Genomic DNA, 20,978 nt, shown 5'->3' with positions numbered 1-20,978 from the left:
TTTGTTTATCTCTTAGATGGTGTTATGACACCAATAGAAAAATATCAGGAGTTCAGTTACATGTTTCTGTGGGTTTTTCACACAAGAGATGAACACAGAGAAGTAGAATTCAAGAAAACAATTTGACACAGAATCGACTATATTTTAACATACGGGTTCGACTGATTCGATAAATCTATCTAGAAGACAATTGACGCTAAGATTGGAAAAATAAGCTTGCAGTTGGGACTAGACTAAAATAGTGGCCGATAGGAAACAATGCGCTAGACAGCATTATTATTCATTTTTTAATATTTACCCGCAGGCTTTTCGCCGGTTGACAGTACAGTATTTAGCTGTGTACGAAGATACGGATTAGTTGATGTACAGATGACAGGGTTCTCACGGGAAGTGCTTCAAGCGAGGCTTACATAACAACTGACAATAAAGAAACCTATTTTCCTTGACTTTCTACGCAATGGACATCCGACCGAACACACGTGTTTTCGTTAATCTCCTAGGCATTATTAAGACATGACGTATCTGCATGACGGAACAACTAGCAGGTTACAGTTCCAGACGTCTCTTTTTATTAACGACATTCAGCATATTTCCAATAAAACTACACTTCAATAAAGCAAAGACTAAAGCTGCTATGATAGAACAAATCAGAATTACTTAATTGACTATTACCTTGGAGATCTACTTCGAATAACTGACAAATTGACAAGAACCTAACTAAATACATGGACCATACTACAACAAACCAATTGATATAAAGAAAAAAAAAGGGGAAACTTTTATTAAAACTATTTTTGTTCAACGCAGGCCAAAACAGTGTCGACTTGGGCCACGATATGCCTACGTACTTCTGTGTGTTGAAACAAAAATAGAGGCTCATAGCAGCAAACGTAGGGAAAGGGTGCGGTGTTAGAACATAAGCACAGTGTGCTACCGCCGTAATCACTATGAAAAAAAAAAATAATAATATTTTACATACGAAAATTACTGTTGATACTGTGCTTTTTTCTCATAATAATCTTCGAATGGATGGCAATAGAACGGTCTCATACATATTTTGCTCACAAAACCAATCGAAAGCCTTAAAATATGGGCTTTTCACTGATATTCCGATTGATATACAGTATAATTGTTTATGAATTTCAGAGCTTTGTACAAAGTTATTAAAAAGTTAAGGATTTATGGAATAAAACTGCGGTTGCATGTATAGTTATGCACTTACCTATGATTGAGTGTACCCGAACGCTGAGTTGTGTTCGTACGACAAGGGAGTTTTTGCGACTGAAATAAAAGAAAAGATAATAAAAACAATAAAATACAAGTTGATTAGGGACAAGTAGTTTCTGTTTAGAAAAGTGAGACAGGAGATTTATTTTTTATTACCGTACGGGGTTGGGCCGAAGGGTCTCAAATTTTCATTATTGTTGTTGTCCCACAGGCAGGGCTCATGGATATATGAATGAAAAAAATTGAGAAACATTCAGGGCCGCCAATTTTCCCGGAAAACAAGCTGAGTGTCTGCGATGTGGTTACAGGAAACTATCCGGAATGTTTCCTTTAAATCTACAATTTTTACAGCGATTTTTTTTTCCAAAATTCTTCCACGGGTTCGACAATAAAATATTCCATTGTTTTTTCGGCTTTCTACCGGCTTCTCCTTCCAGGAATTCTTCCGGGAATTTTCACAAGAATTTCTCTCGGTATTTTTTTCCAGGATGCCATTCCCTTTTTCATGTTTTTTTTTTGTCGGGACTGTCTCAGAAATTGCTTCTTGAGTTATTACAACAAATGCTCACTGACTTGTTTCTGAAATTAACTATCACATCAGGTCTGCTTCGCTTAAAATTATTTCAAGAATTCAAATAAAAGATGCTAATAGTACTCCTGAAGTTTATAGATTCCCGTGAAAAATGCCGTGAAGGCTCCCTAGAAGAATTCTGAGACGATTATTTAAAACAGTTACAGGAGAAATCTCGAAGATTTTTTTTTACAAATTGAGAAAGGATTTTCTAGAAAAAAAAATCCGAGAGGAGAAGCTATTAAAATCTGGGAGAAATACCTAAAAGAATCCCTGGAAGGAATGGGTAAGGAAACTCCTAAAGAATACTGGTACAATTTCTGGAAGAATGTCAGAACAAGTCCTAGAAATGACTCTAAAAAGAGCCTTTAAATAGAATTTTAGGAGAAATCTCTTTAAAAAATTCTGAAGTAATTATTTAAAAAAATCGAAAAGAATTCTCGGAATATTTTCGCGAAATAACGCCTTTGGAAGCGTTCCGTTCCATTCTAATAATAATCGTGAGAGATATTTTTGTAAGAGTTTTAGAAGAATTCCTGTTTAAAATCCAGGACAATTTTTCAGAAAATAACGGGAGCAATTCTTCAAGACAATCCGTGGGGAACCCCTGGACAATGTTCCAAGGAAGTATTCCGAAAAAAAAAATGAAATGCATCGAAAGAATTCCTAAAAAAACATAAGATGTCCTAGGAAAAAATCTGCGATTAATCCTTGAAAAAGTTCTGGTAGAAATCCCTGGAAGAATTTCAGGTGGAGTTTCGGTTAGACCCTCTAGAAGAATTCCGAGGGGAATTTGTGTGAGAGTTCTGAAATGAATTTCAATAGAAATTCCAAAACACTATGAAAGATTTTTCCTAGGATTCTAAGAAAGAAGTTCTGAAAGGATCCCTGCAAGAATTTCGAAAGAAATCCTTAAAGAACTCGGTGGGAATCTGATAAAAAATTTCAGTTGCATTCTCAGGAAAATTCTATGAGAGATCGTTACAAGTACTCCAGAAATCAGCCTTGAGAAAATTCGGGGAGGAATTCCCGGAAGATTTTAGAAATGAATTCCCAGGAAATTTCCGGGAGAAATTCTTGGAACTTTTTTTTCAAAAAGATGATGTGGAAATATTTTGGGAGCAATATCTGACTGAATATCACGAAAGCCCATGGGAATTCTCAGGTGAAATATCTTTAAAAAATCTGGCGAAACTCGTGAAAGAAAAGGAGACCTTCGACCAACTTCCGGGAAGAAACTGTAAAGCAGTTTAACCCTCTGATACCCATTTTTTTTATTTTGATCTAATTATCATTTTTCGTCATCTAAAATCGATTTAAATATGTTTTGGAAGTTTTTTTTAATTCTCGATTTTGTGAATCTAGGTTTTTTATTTTAATAATTTTTATTTTTAAAAATCCCCACACAATTAAATTTTTCCTGAAGGCCTACTGGGGATACGGACTTTTTGAGATGAAAACATTTTGAGATTGTATAATTAAAGTTGAAATATTTTTATTTTTACATTTTTTCATGTAAAATTTTATTTTCCGTGTAGTTTAAGGGAAAATAATTTTAGAGTGTATTCGAGTCCCTGGCCTAGAACTATTTCACTATGATAGAATAATTTGAAAAAAAATAATTGTAGCGATTCAATACATCATTGTACTTCTGAAAGGTGACTAAAACATATTTTTGCAATGATTTTAAAAAAATGTCAATACGCTGTGAAAGACACCAAAAACCATTTTGAGACATACAGAACAGTCCTGAATATCAGCCAAAAATATAAAATAATTGAACTTCCACGAAAAAAAATGTTTTTACAACTTCTAATGGCGGGGTTGAGTATTAGAGGGGTAAGGAAGTCTCCACAGTAAAATATTCAAGAATTCCTGGAAAAATCGCTAGAACAATCACTGCATCTTTGATAAAAATCGTATGTAAAAACTGCCCTATAAGTTAATGCCGAAAATCGCATCTAAATATTGGGCTTCTGAAATAAGTTATGGACAAATAATTCAAACGATTGCCAGATGATTCAAGACACATTTTCCCGTATTTTTTCAGTTTGTTTTTCTAGGAATTATGTCTGAGTTCCCTTTCGGAATTCTTTCAGGCATTCCTTTCTTAAATCTTTCAGTCATTCCCTTCAGAATTTTATTTTAATGCCATATTAAATTCTCACAGGAATTTTCCTCGGATTTTTTTCAGGAAGTTATTCTAGTAGTTTATTCAGAATTTTTCAAATTCTTCCATGAATTCCTTCCTTTATGCTCACTGGGTTGCTTACACAAACTTTTTAAAGATTTTTCCCTGGAGTTCTTTCAATAACTTAATCAGGGATTATTTGGAGCGATCCACAAATTACGTAACGCGACGAGAGAGGTGTACGGCCAAGCGTAACGGTCAATATAGAGGTGTACGGCCAAGCGTAACGGTCAATATAAAAAATTTAGATTTTTTTTTTACGTAAAAGCGTTATGAAGGGGGAAGCGTTACGTAATAAATGGACGCTGTCCTGCTAACTTTTTAAGTATCGCTTCACAATATTTCACAGGAGTTCTTTAATGGTTTCCATTCACCTTTTTCTCCAGGATGTTTCTACATTTTTCCCTGAGATTTTTTAAAATTCTTGCAGCAAGCTCTTTAAGGTATTTTTTCCTGAATTTTCAGGAGCCTCTTCCAATTTTTTGTCGGATTTTTTTCTAAATTTGCTTTTATAGAATTATCGGTAATTCTTTCATGGAAGTCTTCCAGAGAGTTCTTCTCGGAAACCGGAAATCTTCCTGAGATTGATTCCGAAATCTTTCAAGTCAGTTTTCCCGCAGCTTTTCCAGGCATGTGTCGTGGAATATTTACAAGGGTTTCCTCCGGAATTTTTCAATAATTGCTCCTAAAGTTCTTCCTCTTTTTTTCAATCAGTTCTTCCGGATTTTCTCAAGACATTTCTCCAAGAATTCTTTTCTAAGATTTTTGTCTTTTTGGGAGGATTTCTCAGATTTTTCAGCGATTGTTCTTATAATCTTTAAAGAGCTTCTCCCAGTAATTTTCCATGATTTTTTCTAAAGTTTCTTCCTGAAATTCTTCCACCGATTCCTCCGTCATTTATTTCAAGTGTTCCTCGTGGAAATACACTCTGAATTCTTTCAGTGATTTGTGTCGGAATGCTTCCACGGATTCCTGGGAGTCCTTAGAAAGATTTCTATCAGTATTTTAGAGAAGTTTCCCCCCATTAACTCACAGGATTTTCTATCAAAACTTTTCCAGAAATACTTCCAGGTATCCTTTCAGAAACTTCCTCCAGATTTCCTCATAGAGTGCATTCGGAACTTCCTTAAGGATTTAATTTCTGATTTGATTTCAGAGATTATTTGCAGATATTCCTCCTGGACAAGTCAAGAATTTCTCCCCGACTTTTTTTTTTTAAATTACTACTACCGCCTACCCCCTTTGGTTTGACCGCATCTAATCTTAACACTTTTTGATTTGACCCCCGCTTATCTACACATCGTTCAAACTAAAAATGGTTCAAACGTCATTCTGTTCATGGAACGGGGTGAAACGGAACGCAGAATCAAAACAAAACAGCAAAAATGGGTTACCATGAGTGTGTTTTTCGATGCCCACAGGGTTACTAGAAGTTCAAATTAAAAAATGAACCCCGTTGGTTTGCATGAGGTGTCGTTCAAACCAACGGGGGTAGACGGTACACTTCGTCAAGGTTTCTTTCTCGAGCATTCGCGAAAGATTCCTGTTGGAATTGTTTCAACGAATTGTCTAGAAATTCTTCTAGAGACTCTTCTTGGCATTATGCACAAGAATCTACTTGAATTTTTTTTTTCAGAAGAACATTAAGCGATTTCAGGAATTTTTCAAAACTATTCTACTGGCATTTTCTTTCCGAAATGTATTAAGACTTTTTTTGAAATTCACCCAGGATTCTTTCTGAGAGTCGTTTCCAAGAAGGCCTTTCGAAGATCAATGGATTCCTAGTGTATTATATTCCAAATAATTCTTCCCGGAAATCTTTCAGTTACTCCTCCCGGACTTCTTCAAAGTTTTCTTCCGTAATTTGTCTAGGAATTCTTCCTGGAATTTCCTAAGACTTTTTTTCGAAAACTTTTCAAAGATTGAAAATTTGCCTAGGGATTTCTTTTTTTTTATTTTCATATTTTTTTTTAGGAATTTACCCGGAATTCCAATAGAGATTACTTCAATAATTCCTTCAATAAAATCTGGAATTCTGTAATAGATTTAAAATAGAGCTTTTCTTAAGGGATTTCTCGCGACTTTTTGAAGAATTCCATTTATAGTTCTTCGATTTTTTTTTTTAATTTTTTTTATGTGTATTTTAACTTAAATGCTAATTCTACACTGAAGTTCTTCGAAGGATTCTTCCAGAAATACTTCAAGACATCTGTTTAGAAATGTTCAAGGATTACTTTTAAGCTTATTTAACGGAAATCTTCGAATATTTCTGCCGGATTTTTCTCTTAAATTTCTTTCTTATTTTTTGCAGGGATTTCTATTAAAACTCTTCTAAACGTTCCTTCTAGGATTCTTTCAGAAATTATTTGGAATATTTTTCGAGAATACCTCCCGAAGCTCTTCCTGATTGAATTCCAGAGATTCCTTCCCCAAGTTCCTTCAGGTATTCCTCCCAACCCGAACTTCTTCAAAGATGTCCTCCGCTGGGAATTATTTCTTGATTTTTTAAGGTTCATCTTCCAGAAACCTTCTATTAATTGTCTTCGAATTCTTCCAAAGGTTTTTTTTTAATTTCCACAAGAGATGTCTCCAAAGATTCTTCCAAGAAATTTCGCAAGTCTCTAAAGGATTTCTAAAGGATACCCTTAAAGGTTTTCTAAAGGATACCCTTAAAGGTTTTCTTCAAGAATTCTTGAGGAATGCTTTGAGGAGAGTAGGCTAAGGTATTAATCTAATAATAGTTTAGCCTTTAGCCAGGTCACTTCGATGACTAGTTGTATTAATTCATATAAAATTACTGAATTGCAGAACGCGGCAAAAAAATAAATGAAAAAATTAATATTATGTTTAAAATACATATCTGTCAGTTTCAATGGTATGTTGTATTCTGTAATTATTTAACAAAATAATACCCTGGAACCAGAAATATTTATCAGCCAGCTGTACATGGTATCGACCAAGTTTATGGTTCATCAAAGTCATAAACTAATCACACTACCTAAGCAAGACTGACGTATCTGTTTCCCCATAATTCCTCGAACGCGTGAAAGCGTAATGAAAGTTGACTGCTGGTGGGACACTTTTTAACATTTTATAATTGAGTTTTTACTCGCCCATAATTGAAAGAATAAATTTTCTTCCGGCAATTTGCCTTCCCTTCACTAACTAGTGTGGGCTCCAGCAGCTTCTGGTGCTCCTCCTCGTTAAGGTATAGACGTTAGTGCAGAAGCAGAGAATGATGTTATAAATTTGACTTGACCGGTTCGGTGGGACTGAACTGGTGGGGTCTTTACTGAGAAACCGTGCTGCTGAAAGTGCCGCAAAGGCATCAACGGCGCAATTCTATGACCCACTGCTGACAGAAGGCAACACGGGTACTGGCTGCCTGCCTGCCTGCCACCCGAAACCGGAATGCAATCAAAAGCCACTCAAAGCACGTAAAACGATGGTAGTTAGCATTTTTCAAACTGTGCTCTCGCGTAGCTTCTTCTAGCTAGCTCCAACGCAACGGTGGCAACGACGACAACGACTAGGATGGAATAGGACCCGCATCGCACCACCGCAAAGTTTGCTCCAGCAGCCCGCCTGTGATTTGCTGACTGGCGGATTGACATGGTGCAGAGCAAATGAGCAAAAAAAGGAAAATATAAACTCGTTCAAAATCGTCATCTTCCAGGCCGCCCGACGTCGTCGTTGTGGGACTAGAGCTACTGCAAATCACGAAGGACCATAGTCATTGCATTGGTGTTCCGATGGGAAAATATTAACTTGAGAAATTTTACTCGTCAACGGATGCTGCAGGTCGAGAGTAGAGCGTATCAAGATGTCGGAAAGTTCAGATGAACATTCATGGTTTGAAGCTAAATACGTACGCTTGAATCTTTAAACTTAAAATTGAAGATATTTTTATGGTAAATGAAACTTTCACAGTCAGAAATAGATGACCAGCTTTGCTCGAAACAGGCAAGATAAGATTTTCATAAAATCCGGTCTATTTATCTGATTTGCGGACGATATGAACATTACTGGCAGAACATTTGAAATACTGATACACTGTTCTTTGGCCATGCCATGGCCTGGGGGTATATGAACTGAGAATCCTGAAAACCAACTGAGCCCCTCTAAAGCACCTCTGAGACCTCCTGGAGCCCCCGTGAAGCCCAAATGGAGGAGAACGTGCCTCTGGAGCCGATTTACTGATACCCCGTGAAGCCACCTGAGATTTATGGACACCTGAGGCCCCCCGGAACCTCTCAGACAGCACTTGACTTCCTGAAACTTCTCTGGGATCCCCAGAAACCCACTGAGACCCCCCTAAAATGCCCCTGAGACTCCTTAGAACGCCTCTGAAAGCACCTGGTGCCACATGAAACACCTCCGAGACTTTCTGGGATTCCTTGCAATGCCACTGAGACCTCCTTAGATTTCTTGAAACTTCTCTGAGATGCCTGAAGTACCCCAGAGACCCCCTGAAGCTCCTCTGAAACCCGCTGTTTTATTTCAAATTATTGTATGTTGCTTTCATAACTAAACGCGCTGCCAACTTCCAGTCGGCATTTCTGAATCGTTGCGACGAATCAAGCACCACCTCTGCTGCTGTTTGTGTTAGTGAGATCGGAGAAACATCAGATTCCCGCTTGCTGATTGGCTGGCGACGACTTTGGCGACGGATTCAAATCGTTGCGTTCGATAAGGGGAGAAATCGATAATATGATGTATTTGTTATGTATTTGTTATGCAGTAGGTATTGTATAGCAAAGTTATAACATTTCTTGCTATTCAATTGTACATTTGTTCAACAGTTCTATGACCAAAACTTGTTCTTCAGTTAGTTTCACTGTAAATCCACAAATACCACATCAATACCAAACCCTGAACACATACTTCAATTGGCTATTGTGATATTTTTCTAGTATTTCGTAGAAAAACAAAGTGATGGAAGTAACTTTGCACTTTGATAAGTAATACGATCGATGTAATCTAATTTGAAATAGTTTGACTGTATTACGGAGTTTAAACTTGCTCTTTTATGTAATTGTGATTTTTTGTCCTTATTTTTTGGGTATAAGAAAATTGCCTATTAGATTTTTGTTTCGATGTTTTTGCGCCCACATAAGAAACATTCCAGGGTCTTCAGTTAGCCTAGTCATTGAGGTTATGGATTGCCAATGCGGAGACGGTGAGTTCGATTCCCGTTCTGGTTGCCCCCCTTAGATCTGACCCTGGGAACATCGAAAACGGGAGCGGGGGTGGTCTTGGGCATGGGCTTGAAGAAATTTTTCAAATAATTCCTATAGAAAACCATCTATTAGTTTCCTCAGATTTTTCTACATACACTTATTCTGAAATCTTTCCGGAAAAATCTCCAAGGATTCATACAATAATTCTTAGAATGATTTCTTCAGAAAATAAAATGTTCACAAATTCTCCAAAGGTTTCTTCAAAGGTTTTTTTCTACAATCTTCAAAGATTCCTTCAGAAGTTTATCCAAAGTTTCTTTAAAAAATTCTTCAATTGATTTTTATTTTTTTGATTTTTTTTACAAATATTCCTTTAGAAACTCCTGAAGAAATTCCTCTATTATTTATCAGTAGATTCCTTTTGAAAATCCTTTCTATGGATTCTTTAAACAATTGCTTCATAGATTCATTTAGAAATTAGCTCAGGAACTCTTTCATTAAGTCTTCCAAGGATATTTGTTTAGAAATTCCTCTAGCGTTCTCCTCAGAAATATTTCGAAGGTTTCTACAAGAAATTTCTCCAAGATATTCTTTAGATGTTGCCTTCGTTCTATTCGACCAAGAAACTTTTTCATGGATATCTTGGCGATTTCGGGCAGGGGTTACTCCATAAATTTTTATATGGATTCCTTCATAAATTATCGAGGATTTAATTTAAAAAAATCCAGGGATTCCTTCAGACAATCGATCAAATGTTTCTTAACAAATTCCTCCGAAAATTTCATCAGGAATGTCTCTAGGGATTAAATAGGAAACTCCTACAGAAATTTACTAAGATATTCATCCAGAAAACCGTGCAGTAAATCTTCCAGGGATTTCTGCATTATTACTTTCAGTAGTGATTCCAGCAGGAGTATCCCCAGAGATTCCTTCTGAAATTCGTACAACGTGTTCTTCTGGAGTTCTTCCGGAGGTTCAATGGAGGCTCGGAGGTTATCCCAGCTATTTCTTCAGAATTATTTCTACGAATTTCACGAAGGTTCCATTAAGGAATCCATTCAGAAAATTCTCCAGAAATATTTCCTAGGTATATCTACAGAGATTCCATTAGAAATTTTCCAAAAGAGTTTTCTAAGAACCGTAACATAAATTTATCAGCGTCGAATCACCAAATACTCGTACAAGGATTTTGAAGAAATATAGATTTTTTCAACAATTCTTTTGAAAGTTTCGAGATTTTTTTCTAGGAATTGCACCGGGGAGTTTTTTCAGATATTCCTACAAGAATTTCTTCAGAAATTCCTTATAGGATTTCTTCAGATATTATCCTGCCATAAATACAGATTTTCCTCCAGGTTTTTTTTTTTCAAGAATACTAACAGGAATTTCTACAGGAATTCAACCGAAGATTTTTTCAGAAATTTCTTTTAAGATGCTTTCAAAAATTCATTCACAGATTGTTTCTGCAATGTCTTCATTAATTCATTCGAAAATATCTTAAGAGATTTCTTCATTATTATCTTCTTCTTCTTCTTGGCGTAACGTCCTCCTGGGACAAAGCCTGCTTCTCAGCTTAGTGTTCTATGAGCACTTCCACAGTTATTAACTGAGAGCTTCCTCTGCCAATGACCATTTTGCATGCGTATATCGTGTGGCAGGCACGAAGATACTCTATGCCCAAGGAAGTCAAGGAAATTTCCTTTACGAAAAGATCCTGGACCGACCGGGAATCGAACCCGTCACCCTCAGCATGGTCATGCTGAATACCCGTGCGTTTACCGCCTCGGCTATATGGGCCCTTCTTCATTATTATAAGATTGCCTTTAAAAAATTCAGCAGTCGATTTTACCGAAAATCGATCATCGTAAAAATATGAAATTCTTCCAAAAGTTTGTCTAAGAATTTCTTGCTCAAATTTTAAGTGATTTCCGCAGAAATATCTTTTGTTGTTTTTTTTTATATTTCCTCAAGGAATCCTTTCAGATTTCTTTTTTTTAAGAAGTTCTTCCAGTATTTGCACAAAGAATTACTGAAAGAATTTCCAAATAATTCACAAACGCGACGCGAGACAAGACATAACACTTATCGTTCTTACAATCGTCAAGTATTTAAAAATTGCCTTTTCTGTCGACAGAAAAAGTAATTTTTAAATAATTGACGATTATAAGAACGATAAGTGTAATGTCTGGTTTCGCGTCGCGTTTGTGAATGTCAGTTTGTTCTTACGTTAGCACAAATCATAAAAATAAGTGTTCTGAAGAATTCTGGATGTTATCCCTGCCAAAATCTCTGTGAGCTTCTAGTGCTTGACAGTTTCTGATGGAGAGCTCTTATAGCTTCCAGAGTTAAGCTTCGAGAACGCCCAGCACCTTCCACACGAGTTCTAAAAAAAGGACGCACAACTCATATAAGAGATGCACGCCCGTTTGCAGAACATGAGTGCTATTTGGGCAGTGGGAACTTTGGAAAGCTTTCAGCTGAGAGTTCAATACGTAGATCTGAGTGAATTTCTGAAGGTATCTCTGGAAGAACTCATGCAAATACTTCTGAAGATTCTTGGATGTAGTTCTTGAAAATATCTACAGGTATTCCCAAACAAAAATCCCTGCAGTAATTTCTGAAGTATTCTCTGAACAATTTCCTGGGAAAACTGGAAGAATTCCTGAAGAAACCTCTGGAGGAATAACCGTAGTTATTTCTTGGAATGTAAAAAAAAAAATAAAAATAAAATCTGAAAACACACCGTTGAGGAATTTCTGAAGAAATCCCTGTAGAAAATTCCGATGGCAAGAGATGAACCAGCCTAGGGCTGAAATTCTCTATAATGAAGTAATAATAATCATAATCTGGAGTAGTTTCTGAAAGAATCCTAAGAGGAACTCTAGAAAAATTTCTGAAAAATCACCAGAAACATATAAACATGGCTGCGTAAATCCTAAAATTAATTTGTAATCCAATCCTCGGAGTAATACCTGGAGAAAATTATAAAAAATCACTGAAGGAACTTTCCAAACAATCTCTTAAAAGGTTAGTTGGTTTTTTTAGAAATGCATGGAGGAATTTTTAGAATTATCCCTGCAAGAACATACGAAGAAGTACCTGTAGGATCCTCTGTCGGAATGCCGGAATGTATGAAATTCAGAAAAAAAATCCTGGAAATTTCTGACTTTCTGAAGGAATCGCTGGAGCAATTTCTTCTTATTATTATTTATCTTTAGATTTTCAGCTGGGGGCTGGTTAATTTCTGAGCAATTCCTTCACAGAAGAAATCTGTGAATTCCGATAGAACTGAAGCAGAACTCTGTAGAGGATTTACTACTAGTAGCATATATATGCCCTATGTACATATGCACTATGCAGTCTGCTAGATTTTTTTTAATCCTTCGAGAAACTCCTAAAGAAATCCCAATGATGAAATTCCGGAAAGGGGAGTATTCAATAACCAGGAATGCATTTTTAAACCTGTAGAAATGTTTGGAGGAATTCTCGCTGGATTCGTTTAATAGATTCCTGAAAGAACCCCAAAATAATATTGGTATCTCTACAGGTAATCATGAACAAAATTCTCTATTCATACATTTAAAGAACTGCATTCTTAAAGAACTTCTGGAGGAATGCCTTTTGCACAAGTTCCAAAACAAAATCAAGATTATCTAATTCGTAATAGGATTTCCCCAGGATATTTATTTCAAAATACAAAATAAGAGCCCTGATTGTGCCTTTGCATGACATTTTCAAGTAAGCCCTTTCAACTTCCATCTAAAACCGATTTCAGATGCCATTGTGGTTAGAAATGTAATGTAGGAAATTATGGCCAGGTTACAATTTTAGTAACGAATAACTTTCGACCACTTGTCGGTATTCTTCACGAAAATGATGTGCATTAGGCGCAATATTCTTATTTCTGTTTAGGAGCACCAGTACAAGCGGCGCGGAAATTTGAAAGCCTTGAGTAACCAGGAGGAATAGATGGACCATGTACAAAAAGGGCGACAAGTTGCATGGCGGGAACTATCGCGCAATCACATTACCAAGCACTGCTAACAAGATACTTTCTCAAATTTTATGCCGCCTTCTATCACCAATTGCAAGGGAGTTCATGGGGCAATATCAGGCTTCATTCATCATTTGCTTATCAATTTCAAATCTGCGTATGATACAATCGATCGAGAACAGCTATGGCAGATTATGCACGAATACGGATTCTCGGATAAACTGATACGATTGATCAAGGCGACGAAGGATCGAGAGATGTGCGTAGTTCGAGTATCAGGGACACTCTCGAGTCCCTTCGAATCTCGCAGAGGGTTACGGCAAGGTGATGGTCTTTCGTGCTTGCTGTTCAACATTGCTTTAGAGCGTATAATAAGGAAAGAGGACTTAAACACGACTGGAACGATTTTCACGAAGTCCGTTCAGCTGCTTGGTTTCGCTGATGATATTGATATTATTGCTCGTAAATTTGAGACAATGGCGGAAACGTTCAGCCGACTAAATAGTGAAGCCAGGCGAATCGGATTAGTCATTAATGTGTCTAAGACAAAATACACGATGGCAAAGGGCTCCAGGGAGGAATCACCGCACCCGCCACCTCGAATTTCTATCGACGGTAACGAAATCGAGGCGGTTGAAGAATTCGTGTACTTGGGCTCACTGGTGACCGCCGACAACGACACCAGCAGAGAAATTCAGAGACGCATTTTGACAGGAAAACGAGTCTACTTTGAACTCACGAAGTTAACTATCTACAAAATACTGATATGACCGGTAGTCCTTCATGGGCATGAAACATGAACTCTACGTGCAGAGTACCTACACGCTCTAGCAGTTTTCGAACGGAAACCATGCCCCTCAGATATGATTAGTCTCATTACATCTTCCAGGTTTAGGTCGGAGTTGAAAAAAGTGTTTCTAAGTACCTTAGTATACACAGCAATCGACATTATTTGCAAAAATATGCAAATTATCGCCCATTGCTAGACAACAATCGTTTAGCGCAACACTTCCATTCGATCGCCAAATTCCTTAATTGCTTTATTTCCGATTTCAGCACGCGACTCGCTAAGCCATAACGGCCAAAATGCAACATACACTAGGCCTTTCGTCCGTCCCGCGCGAACACGATAACTCAAATCGTGGAATGCTGCTTTATGGCGTCACCCAAACTAAACTGACTCACGAATTATAGCCATCGCAAGCCGTCATCATCGGAGCGACGGCGGCGGCGGCGCCTGTCAAAGTCGTAATAACTTACGAATTCCACCCGCCGCCGTGCTGCTAGCTGCCTGTTGTAGGTTTTTCGGGTGCCTACCGTAACTTAATTGTTACTGACTGCATCAAAATATAATTTCACTTTCTACGCTCGCAAAGTAAGGCTCGCACCGGCATCAGTCTCAGTCAGTCAGTGGCGGCAGTTGTTGGAGTAATAAAAAAATCAAGTCACTTCGCGCAGCCCCTCGAGCCTAATCGAGGTGATCAGGGGTGGGTGTGGTGCGAGCATAACTTAAACAACTAGTCACCATACTGATAAAGGCAGTTCCGTTGAATAGGGTGCGACATATTTAGTGCATGCCTTATTTTCTTTTCTACATGTTCTTATTTTTCTTCTTCTTGGCGTAACGTCCCAACTGGGACAAAATTTGCTTCACTACTCAGTGTTTTATGGGCACATCCACGGTTATCAATTGATAGATTCCTCTGCCAGTGACTATTTCGCATACGTATATCGTGTGGCAGACACAAATGAATTCTATGCCCAAATTATTTAAAAAATCCATTACGAAAAGCTCCTGTCCCGAGCAGAGGAGAAAATCAAATTCATAACATCAGAATCACAAACCCTTTTTATATCATAATTTGCTATTTTTAATTTAATTACGTTTTTACAATATGTTTTGTAAAAGAAATACACTAGAACTCCAATGGCGCTGTAGTTAGGGGCTGTCCATAAACCACGTGGTCATGAGGGGGGGGGGGGGGGGGGGGTTCGGCCAATGACCATTTTGTATGGACAAATAAAAAATTTTGTATGGACTAATGACCACGTGGGGGGGGGGGGGTTGAAAAGTCCCAAAAAAATGACCACGTGGTTTGTGGACAGCCCCTTACTTTCCTCATTAAATCATTTTAATAACTTTAATTGCAATAATTTGCTATTTCCAAGTGGCCATCTTGTAGAGGACCTTTTGATTTGGTAAACAAAATTCACTTGACATTTCTAGTACCGCTGCTGACGCTGTAAGGGCGTGGCAAACTAGATGTTAGTCACACGAACAGTCACGACATTGGACTTCTGTGGCTAGTTATTCTACTTGTTTTGTAGAGCAATCTTATTTTGTTATGGTCAAGTTATTAAGATTCATCCACTAAATAACATTTCAATAATAAACAGTGTATCAAACAATTGTCCGTACAGCATTTTTTTCCTCAAAATAATTTTTCATTTAAGTGCTTATAACTTTTTTAAACGTCAATTAAAAACGCTGAAATTTTGACCAATCATAAACCACATATAAATGCTCCATTGGTAAAATTTTGAGCGAGATTGAACCAGTTTTCAAAAAGTTATAGAACTAGTAAAACTTGATGGTTTATCAAACTTAATTTCAATACTCTATATCTCGAAAAATATTTAATGAAATATTTCTGAGGTATAACTAAGACATACGCAATTTTGTTAAGGATAATTTGTTCACTACAAAAAATATGAAACATCTGCTTATGTAGTTGACAATGTTTATAAATTTACCATATTTTTCACACATAATCTGCCAAACGTTTTCTATTAATAAAAGTGCATTCATTGAACGAAAATGCATAGGACCTATTCTGCATAAAGCCTGTATCCGCAATAATCAGGACACAGAAGTACGTCAGTAGCTCTGCAATGAATCGGTAAAATTGACCAAAAAATTGTCTGAGAACTCTTTGGTGAATGTTTATTATTTGTGCCAAATTTCACAAAAATCGATGCAATACTTTTAACTGTGGATGAAAAACAAACAGACGTGGTTTTAGGCATTTTGTACAATCGTGACCAATTTTCATTCACATAATAGATGGTTCTTTTACGCTACAGTACAAAGTTCTATGATGATAATTATGAAATTTCGTTAGCAGTTATGATACTTATAGAGACACTTTCTTGCAAAATTTCATCAACTTTGATCAATTGGTTTGAAAGCTACTGGTGTTGATAGGGGTGAGTCTTAGTAGAAATTATTCGTGTTTTTCATGTGCGATTTTTGACTACTCATAACTTTTGAATTTCTCTGCCAATTTTCATGAAATTTTCACAGAAGCTAGTTGATTATGTGTATATTATGCCCGCAAAATTTGATTATTATTGGTATAGTACTTTCAATGGTACAATCGAAACAATAAAGGGTGCTGACTAATTGCTGTCTGAGGGGCAAAAATCACGTTCAGTCTCAATACATGTTTCGACTATAAAATTGTTAATAGTGCATCGATTTTTTTGAATTTTTGCCTATGCTACGAATGTAGATTGAGAAGTTTGTATTCAAAATTTAAGCCATTTCCTTTGCCAAATTCAAAAGTTACAGCGCTGACAAGCAAAACTAGGGTCTGTACAAAATTCAATGGCGCACATTTTACTTTTTCGTTGCTATAATAAAAAGTTCTGCACCGATTCATATGAAATATTGTAGGTGAAATGAACACATCTTAAGATGTTATTAGACAAAATTTAAGCAATTTTAATGTATCTATTGCCGATGTTATAGCTGTATTTCTGTGTCCCAATTATTGCGGATACAGGCTTTACTATCCTCAAATTTTCCCGAAGTCCCCCTAAAACCCCTTGGACCCCATATAACGCACCTGAAACTCTCCAAAGCCTCCGAAAATGCCACCGTAACGCTTCATAAACCCCATGTAACGCACCTGAGACTCTCCAACACCCGCGAAAACGCATAAGTAACGACTCTAAAACCCGTCGAAAATCCACTGAAACTCTCTACAATGCCTTCGAAAGACCCCTCAGACCCTCAAACCCCCCTGCGACCTTCTGGTACCCCTAGGTGGGTACGTTTTAGAAATTCATGGTGGGATTCATCCAAAAATTATTGGTGAGATTCTGCCTGGATTTTCTACTGACATTTTCCCGAAATTTCTTTTAATTTTTTTATCTGTATTAACGAGATGTTTAGCCCTAGGCTAGACGGGACCCACGCTTTTCTTCCCTTCCAAAGGAAGAACTCACATTTTGCGAGTTTGTCGGGAGTGAGATTCGATCCCAGGTCCTCGGCGTGATAGTCAAGTGTTCTAACCATCACACCAGGTCCGCTCCACAGGCTTTCTGTTGATGTTGTTTCGAGAATTCCTCCAAGAATTCATACAGGATTTTTTTCCGGAAATTTCGATAAGAATCCCTTCAGATACGCCCCTTGTTTTCCCAAGCATTCCTCCAATGATACCTCCAGAACTTTTTCTTGGGATTACTTCAGAAACTTCTGCTGAGATTTCTCCAGAAATTCTTGCTGGTATTACTGCAGAACTTTCTACAGGAGCTCTTCTAGGAATGAATCCCGAAATTTATGTATGATTTTTTTCATCAGTTCCTCGTAAAATTATTCTGCTGATTTATCCAGGAATCAAAAGATTTTCCTAGGGATTCTTTCAGAAGGTCCTTTAAGGAATTCTAATGTAATTCTTACTACGATTTCTCCAGAAATTTTACCGGAGATTTATCGAGACATTTCTTCGGGGGATTCTCTCTGGGGAAATTACTAAAACAATTTATACAGGAATTCTTCAGGAGATTTCTCCAGGATTCTTCAATAGGTTTCCCCAGGGGGTTCCTTCTTTGAGTTTCCTGGGGTTGACTTTTCAAATTCCTCTACAATTTCCTTGTGGTATTCCTAGAGGAATATCTCTTGGTATTGCTTAAGGAATTTCAATTGTGATTTCTTCTGGAATTTTTGCAGCGATTCTTCTATATTTTTTTTTTTTTGCTGGGACCTCTGCTGGAATTCATGCAGGAATGCATCAAGACATTTCAGTAGGAATTTCGTAAGAAATTCATCCAGATTTTCCCCCACAACTGTTTAAGGAATTGGATTTCACCATAAATTTCATCAGGAATGCTAACAGCGATTTGTTTAGGGATTCAAATAGGAATTCTTCCAACCATTATTTCAGGAATTACTCCTGATATGCTTCCAGGAATTTCTCTGGAAATGTCTCAAGAGATTCCTTCGGAGATTGCAATATGCATTTCTTCAATTACTCAAGGGACTTATTCGCGACCTTCTCCAGAAGTTAATACAGAACTTGCTTACGGGTTTCTTTCAGGAATATATGAAGGGTTTCGTCCTGTAATTTCTTAAGTAGTTTCTCTAGAAATTCTTGTAGGGATTCATTTAAACACAGATCAAAAAAAGAATGTAAAATTCTGTGTCATTCGATGCACATAATTGGAGCGTGGGATATCACAGAAGTTTACATGATATATCATTCAAAAATCATAAAATATCATGTAAACTTTCATAATATGTAATGTAATTCAGCATGACTCTGAGTGTGTACATGATATATAACACAAATTTACATGATATATCATGTAAACTATCATAACAGTAAGTTCACATGACTAAAATAAAGTTCACATTACGAGTAAATCTCATTACTTTTATCTGTAAAAATTCACCTTGAATTTGCTAAGGATTTCTTTATTGAATCCTCTTGGATATTTTAGAGGTCCGTCCAGAGAGTCTTCCATAGATTTGTTCAGGTATTTTTTTTTTTCAGGGAATTCTTTAGAAATTGTGTTTACTATTGTGTTAAACATGCTTTCTGGCGTAACAGGGGATGTTTTCGGGTTAGAACATTTGGGAAATTAAAGCGGAAAAGCAGTGCTGAGTTCACCGGTTCTACTTCCATTGCCGTCTACTGTCTTCTGTAGACCACAATTGATAAGCTGTGAGAAGGCTGTGTTCCAAGAGGGATGTATCGACAAGATGAAGGTGTAACAGATTTAAATTGAATGTCAATAGTTTTACTGTAGAATTTCAACATGAAACATTACCTATACTAATGCATTATACACTTTAGAAATCCCATTTCTTCTCTGCCCACTTGCACCATTTTATTTTTCCAATACGCAGCACACGCTACCTTCTTTCATCCCTGATAGACGAGTTCCAAACAAGTTTTTATGAGTAAAATTGATTTGTAAAAAAAATTGACAGCTCAAAATGCTACCAGGCTCGGATGCTCACTGTACTTCAGTACTTCACTGTATACCGTCAGAAAAAGTTTTTTTCCACATTTTAACTTCTTATCGCTAAGCCTCATCTCATTCGTCATTATATTTCTATTTCTGCGCCTATTTTAATGTTTTTTTAATTCGTTCTTATTTTTGTTCATATTCTTCCCCTCATTTCTGTTAATTTTCCATTCTAGTTTGCTTGTATTTGCTCGAAACAAATCTAGAAAGTCAGCTGCACCCTGTTAAAAACCTCATAAGTCGCCAACCTCCACAACAGTGGAGTTATAGGTATGCCACCCGGCTCTCCGGCTTGTGTCGGGATGATGTGATAAAACATGACGCTAGTTTCAATGCTACCGGCGTTTCCGCTCGGTGGTCTGCAACTGCCACACTACTGAGGACTGTCATGCCATAGCGTGCCATTTGCTTGCTCACCATACCATGCCATGTGATCGTGTGTATACTTTTTTCGATGTTTCGTGTTTTTGTTCCTGCTTCCAGTTCCACCCAGCAAGTCAGTCGCAGTCAGTCACCCAACAACCCAACACCAGCACCACCACCACCGCGGCGGAGTAGGTAGCAGCGCCGAAAACGAAAGCTAATTTGCTTGTTGAACACTCTTGCGATAAGTAGCTGTTACAATAAGTGCTGTTGTTGATTTTTTCGAGACTCATTAGCATGTGCCGGTGTGGGTACATGATGAAATGTCGATGCTATGTTTTTGCCACTGACTGTTTGCAGATATGTGAAGTCAGGACGGATCATTGAACCACGAGCAACAAAGAGTCAGATCGGCTTAGTGTTCTATGAGCGGTAACTAACTCACCAAATGCCCAAAAAGGTCAAAAGTATCCATTATGGAAATCTTTTGATTCGTACGGAGAATTAATCCCTCAGCATATTTTTGGTGAATCTTGAGTACGGACTTAGAGAATCTGAGTCATAAAATGTTTTTCCTATGCTATTACATCGTGGAGACTGAAACATTTGACCCTAAAACGACATAATGTGACTTCTAAGTGTCTACCCGAGCAGGAGAAAATAGCTGACGAATAACAAACTACAGGTATGGAAAAACGAATACCTACAACCTGAATGAGGTATTAAGAAGCCTTGCATAAGAGGTAAAATACCTAAAATAATACCTGATGTGTTTCCTGTGCATAACACGCGAATAATGACTTTAGGTATGGTAATACCCAAATAATAATCGGCGATTTTTCCATACAAATAGTGATTTTTCTATAATTGAATAATACCTCGATCAGCCTTTCTATGTCATATTGAAAGTCGCATGACGTCGCAAGCTACCTCCAATGAGCTATAGGCTCTTTTTACGCTTATGCGTTTTACAGTGTCCTTTTCAGGGCACTGATTAACCCCGTTGTGGTATGAGCTATGAGATCTCGTTGCGCTTATGCGCTCATTCCCTCTTCTAGGGCACCCCTTCCTATTTCATCACCTTTCCCAATTCCCATCCTTTGTCCCATTCTCCCTCAGGTAAATGATGAAATAGGCTCATATGTATGGCGATGGCACAAATGTCCCAGATGGAGGATAACGTGCCTCTGGAGCCGG

The 20,978-nt window shown here is 37.4% G+C and overlaps 1 protein-coding gene across 8 annotated transcripts in view; it reads right to left on the bottom strand.

Moving 5' to 3' along the window:
• LOC115263279 (serine-rich adhesin for platelets) overlaps positions 1–20,978 on the bottom strand; it is a 552,542-nt gene that overhangs the window by 186,996 nt on the left and 344,568 nt on the right. For all 8 annotated transcript variants that reach the window (XR_009997896.1, XM_062852797.1, XM_062852795.1 and 5 more), the window contains one exon: positions 1,223–1,281. Coding sequence is in view for 7 of the 8 variants with exons in the window: in XM_062852797.1 (XP_062708781.1) it covers positions 1,223–1,281 (59 nt within the window). In the remaining variant the exon portion in view is untranslated. The remainder of the gene's footprint in view (positions 1–1,222; positions 1,282–20,978) is intronic.

Source organism: Aedes albopictus, chromosome 2, assembly GCF_035046485.1.
Source record: "Aedes albopictus strain Foshan chromosome 2, AalbF5, whole genome shotgun sequence".
Lineage (NCBI taxonomy): Eukaryota > Metazoa > Arthropoda > Insecta > Diptera > Culicidae > Aedes > Aedes albopictus.
The sequence above is the reverse complement of the archived record's forward strand: the minus strand, read 5'-3'. Positions and strand labels throughout refer to the sequence as shown.